Source organism: Pinus tabuliformis, chromosome 7, assembly GCF_031772625.1.
Source record: "Pinus tabuliformis cultivar Carrire ecotype Pingquan chromosome 7, CPIR1, whole genome shotgun sequence".
Lineage (NCBI taxonomy): Eukaryota > Viridiplantae > Streptophyta > Pinopsida > Pinales > Pinaceae > Pinus > Pinus tabuliformis.
In genome coordinates this window covers 936,997,971-937,003,961 of record NC_142293.1, presented here as the reverse complement: position 1 = coordinate 937,003,961, position 5,991 = coordinate 936,997,971, and the positions used below count along the sequence as shown (strand labels likewise).

Genomic DNA, 5,991 nt, shown 5'->3' with positions numbered 1-5,991 from the left:
TAAGGAGGTGATCAACCCTAATCTAGAAGATAAAAAATATATCTCTATCTTTTGACATTGATAATAACATATGCTTTGAGTACAATCATTATGGAGAAGTGTAAGAGTACTTAATTTCTCTAGTGAAAATAAAATGTCAACGATCATTTCCTTGAACCATCTCATTTTGTCATTAACATTCTAGTAATCTCATATTCATGTTAAAGATTTGACGTGTTATTTTCCTTGTTAACTATACTCCAATATCAAAATCAACCAAATCAACACTAAGAAGCGAAAATTGCAGACATTGAATGAAAGATAGATTGTTGTAGGAGAGTATAAAATATAGGCAAGCTTAAAATCCTTCACCCTATGTATATTTGTTGTGCATTGGAAGCTTGGGAGACATGGGCAAGCTAAGAATCCTTCACCCATTGTGTATTTGTTGTGCATTGAAAGCTTGTCATTTTGTAGGCTATCCTTGAAAGACATTCAATAGTGTGGACTATTTTTGCCACACTAAAGAACACCATAAGGGAAGAATATCCCTAAGCCACAAGAAGAATTTCCTTGTTGTGTTGCGTAGGGTAGTAAAAGAAAGTTCCATGGTAGTTTGATGGATGGATGGAAAACCTATAGTGATCCACAAAAAATAAATTGGCTAAGCATGAAAGCAAACATGTTGGACCGAGTGAACTAGAAACCTATAGCTTGGTTCCTTCATCCTAGTGGCCTCATGACTTGGGTGTAGTCTACACTAAATTCCTATGATTGGATGAAAAGGTGCTTGTACACAACTAGTTTCTTGGACTATCTTTCATTGAAAGATAATTGTCCTATCCTTACTTATGAGAGCAAATCAATGTCATTTTCTACATGGAGTATATGAATGTGCATGTTGTTATGGTTTATGTATAAATATGTTCATGAGCACTTGGTTACCATGAATATGTCATTGCATTTTATTATTTTGCATTGTTTTTGCATTTATTTAATTATGAGCCTCCTTGGGAGACCTTCTATTGGGATTATGGAGATATAGTTTTAGAGGGCTGAAAAATTGAACCCTTTTTCATGGCTAACCATTTTGTGGCTAGGGTTGTTGGGTTGAGATGCCACATAAAAGGATTCAAATATAAATAACTAGTTTTTTAGGAAAGACAATTATTGATTCACAAAAAGGTTTCAAAGACAAATAGCTAGCTTTTTATTAAAGACAATTATTGATTCAAAGCTACCTTCTTTAATGAAATTCAGATATATCTATAAACTATTTCTTATATAATAAAATTATTAAAACCATATTTACAATCCCTAAAATTACTTTAGCTTAAGTGGTAAATAACTTCAAATGCTATTTGTGTCTTTAGATATGGGACATCTTTACGGGCATAGTTTAAGAATGTTAAAATAAGCTCAATTATTATTTATGTTATTAATCATACATATGGCATGAACTCCATTATTTTAGATTTTACCAATAAATTTTTCATCTCTAATATTTTACACAATATAAAGAAAATGATTATTTGTATATAATATAAATTATTTTTCATTACATACCAACTAAATAATTTATTTGACATCTTATTATATAACTTTCATAAGTGCTCACAAACCATATACAACTACTCTGAAGACCATCAATAAATCTAATACTCATGCCACAACTGCTCATAGAAAAATAAAATAAAAGATTAATAATAAATCAAAAGCTGATATCAAATATAAAAAACTAATAATATATAAAGAACACATATAAAATAATTCATTATTATATATATAAATAATTGATTTTCAACCTATAAACAACCGCTTATACTATTCTATATTTATTAGCACCAGAAAAATAATTTTGATAGATTAATTTATTAGTTATCTATTATTGACCCAGATACATTTATAACATTTTCATCATGGCAGTATCGTCAACCCATTCCAATGAGAGGATAATTGTACTCTGTTACTGAGAAAAAGATTATCCACCCCAAAGGGAAAGAACAACTTTGTTAATACACAAATTGAAAAGATATACTGCACAATAACCACTAACAGAGCGTTTAGCTTAAGTGGAACTTGCTCAATACGAACTTGTTCGAAATAAGATTATGAGCCTGTGACATTATGACAAAACTGACTGATATTATCGAAATTTAAAGAGAAAAAATACTTCAAAGGTGTCTCCACTTGTCAAAACATCTTTGCAAGCAAGTTCATGAAAGAGAAAATGCTACATGTGGAATCAAGCTCGGTTCAGTTATCCCTTCCCAGCCTCTGATGGGTTAAAGAACTCCATTCTGAAATGCCAGGTGCTAGGGTAAAGAACTCCCCTCATTGTGAAATGCCAGGTGCTAGGGTAACGAACTCCCCTCATTGTGAAATGCCGGGTGCTAGGGTAAAGAACTACTGGTTCTGCTGAGATGGCTTGAGGAAGCTGTGTCTCTGCTACCTCCTTTCTCTTACAGTTCTGCGAGTCGAGGATGCCGACCGAACGAGACTCCTCATGAGATATTTTCCAGCTCCCTATGGTAAGAAGCAGGGAGCTGCTTTTTCATTCCCTCAATCACCTCGCGGGCACTTTCAACCTTATTGTTTTTGAAAAGGCAATCAATAAGCATCTTTGCAGTATCGAGATTGGGTATCCAGTTTCTACGCATGCTTTCATTGTAGTACTTATAAGCTGCGTCGAAATCCCCTTCCTTTAACAGGGAAAGAATGAGGGTGCAATAGGTCAGTGCATTAGGATCACAACCCTTACCAGACATATCAGAAAATAACCTTTGTGCCTCTGTCACCTTATTATCCTTACAAAAACCAGCAATCAGTGTATTGAAATGGTAAATATTCGGTTTCAATCCTTTAGAAACTATTTCATCCAAAAGTTTTTCAGCATCACTAGTTTTATTACATTCACAGAGGATACTCATCATAATGTTGTATGTGAAAACATCTGCAGAGCAAGTTTCGCGCATTTTTTCCAAAACATCAGCGGCCTCCTTGTATTTCCCTTGTTTGCACAGGCCTGAGAGTATAGTATTATAGGTAGAATTATTAGGTTCACAGCCATGTTTTCTCATTTCATCTAGAAATGAAAATGCAGACTCCGGCTCATTCATTTCACAAATTGCCTTCAGTACAGTATTGTAAGTTATCAGGTTTGCTGATATGTCAAAGCTATCTATATCTTTAAAGAAATCATGAGCCAATTTGGGGCTTTTACTTTCAATAAGGGCATTCAGTAGGGCATTAAAGGACTTGACAGTCTGTGAAATATTGAGACTTTGCATTTGATTGAAGGTTTTAATGGCATGTTGAGGCATTCCAGCTATACCATAAAGCCCAATAATACGAGTAATTAAACCCTCAGAACAAGGCTCGCTTACCTGCATTGAGTGGTCCAATATTTCTTCAATGGCGTCGAATTGTTTGAGCGATGCTAATTTTTTCACAGCAACTTCGTACGGAAATCTGAGTCGGCGGAAACTCCGTTGCTTCGCAGATTGCTTGAAGATTTGAACAAGTTTTTGTGGGTCGGATTCGATCCTGAAAATATTCATATGTTTATCCAGTGGAGATCTGGTATCGATAAGGGCGCTGATATCGGTACTGGGAGTCGGCCGCTGTGATCGCTGCTGCGCGAAGATTTCAAAAAGCTTTGGTGGGTTGGATCTGGTACTGAGATTGTTAAGATCTTTACTTGGGGTAGGGCACTCTGTTTGGACAAGTTTTGAGCACTCTTTACTGGTACTGTAGAAGCATGGGAATGGGGATAATACACGGCGATGGAGAGAAGATTTTGGGCAGAGCAGGCGAATGGTAATGTGTGCCATGGTTGTAGATACCGGCGCTATTTGGATTTGCACTATATGAATATCAAGTTTTAGGGTTTAACAAGGAGAAAGGAGAATGATAGCAGGGCATCGAGGGTTTTGTTTGAGAAAGAGGATTTCACGGTCGCTTTGCAGATCCTATCACGTGATTGGAAGGTATATCACAACTAGGAGCTGAGTGCATGAGAAGGTAACTAATAACACTTCAATTAGAAACATTAGTCTTAAGTGCCACTCGTTTCTTTCTTCCATTCTTGTGAGAATTTTTTATTTTTAGTTTTGTGGGTTAAGAAAATTGGGTGTAGTTAGTATTGATAATTTTTGTTTTTTTAACATCATTTAAATCATATAGTTAGTATTAAAAACTTGCAAGTCAATATTAGCAAGAACTTGTGGCTTGATAAGGATTAAGAAAGGATGAAGATGTCCTCGAAGTCAATATTAGCAAGAACTTGTGGCTTGATAAGGATTAAGAAAGGATGAAGATGTCCTCGAGTCATCCAAAGACACTCTCATCAATAATCATTTTGGGGACCCACAAGAGGGGATGCCTACCCATTGAACCTCATCACAACATGCTAATATTAATTAATCAACATGTACAAACTCTACATCCCTTGAGAAATGACCAAGATGTCCCCATGACATCCTGAAAACACTCTTATTAATAATCATTTGGGTGACCCGCACTAGGGGATGCCTACCCCTTGAGCCCCATCACAACAAGCCAATATTAATTAATCAACATGTACAAACTGTACATCCCCTTGGTTTTGAACCTATGACCTCCTTAGACGAAATACATGTTCTTAACCTAGGTCCACTCAATTTTGCAATAAGAAAAAAATAACACGGGGTGGACTCTGATCCACTTATGTGTACACGTCACAATTCCATTTTCACTATAATTACTCTAGGTGCAACCACACGTTCAACCACTACCTTAAGGTGCCTCATAATTTTATTTTACATCTTTCAAATGGGTTAAAAAAAAATTCTTTCCTAATTTTTATTATTTAAATTAAAGTTATTTAACACCTTTCAAGTGAGCAACCACATAAGTAAATTTGTATTGAAAGAATAATTTTTTTTAAGTTACAATTGTATTAATGTTTACACCATACCTCTTCATGGTGGGGAATCAACAAAATCAAAGAGTTTTAGTTTTTTTTGGTTTTGCTTAATAATAATTCAATATCAAGTCCACTCAATAAGTAGCTTTGTTATTCTTTTGCATTTTATTTTGAGAACCATTTTCCTTTTGGCGTCAAGTTATTAGATAACCATAATCGAAACAGTAGTTGCAACATAAAACAATGTGTTCAAAATTTACTACATTGGGAACTTTTCCTTTTATTGGGGGATCATCTGTCTCAAATTTATCTTTTGAGCTTGTTAGTCACCTCAATTCACTACAACAAATCCTTGTGATTAGCTTCCTCTTTGGCTCCCTTTTTTGTTTCCATTAATTGTTTTAGTGTATTTTTCTCCACCTTTTTGAAAAAATCGGCATGATTTACTAGGATGGCGCTAATTTTGTCGTTTTTTATGCCAATCACAAATAATCGATGATAAAGTTGATGCTCTTTATTGTCGGCTTTATTGCCCAGTTTAGCCTCATCTTTAGCTCCCAATGTAGCTTCATGTTTATGTCATATTTTTCTCCTAGTTATGGAATTATTTTTTATGTCCATTTTAGCTTCCTTTGTAGCTTCCTCTGTAACATTGTATTTTGCTCCTCGTTATGGCATTGGATATGACTTTTTTTGTTACACATGTCGAGGATGAATTTTGTAATTAAGTTGGGGGGAGGAGTGTACGGTAAGCCAAATTCGGTAATTATCATCTCGTGAATGCACATACATGTATCCAAATCAATAACTTTCGCCCTTACCCCTGTTTTCATTGGTGAAAATCAATGTGACTACTTGGAAATCATTCCTGGTAGTTGTCATTTATCATTGAAAGCCTGAATTCATTGAAAGGGTAACCTTAATTATTCCCTACCCATTGCCAAATTTCATTCAACTGATATTCTCTACCCAAGTGTTTGTATTGACCAAGTGCTACCCTGTAACAGTCTCTGAGCAGTTCTGAGCAGTAACAGTCTCTGAAACAACCATGGGAGGAGTAATAGTCCATCATGGACCAAAATCCATTGATGTGCTACTACGCCATC

At 35.2% G+C, this 5,991-nt stretch overlaps 1 protein-coding gene across 1 annotated transcript; it reads right to left on the bottom strand.

Moving 5' to 3' along the window:
- Positions 1 to 2,423: 2,423 nt before the first annotated feature.
- Positions 2,424 to 3,967, bottom strand: LOC149250718 (uncharacterized). The gene has a single exon (XM_089459218.1). The coding sequence runs from the start codon at positions 3,810 to 3,812 to the stop codon at positions 2,484 to 2,486; it is 1,329 nt and encodes a 442-aa protein (XP_089315344.1). The 5' UTR covers positions 3,813 to 3,967; the 3' UTR covers positions 2,424 to 2,483.
- Positions 3,968 to 5,991: the final 2,024 nt, after the last annotated feature.

Excerpts from the sequence above, each read along its gene's own strand:
- LOC149250718 (XM_089459218.1), bottom strand. The coding sequence starts at position 3,812 with ATGGCACACATTACCATTCGCCTGCTCTGCCCAAAATCTTCTCTCCAT.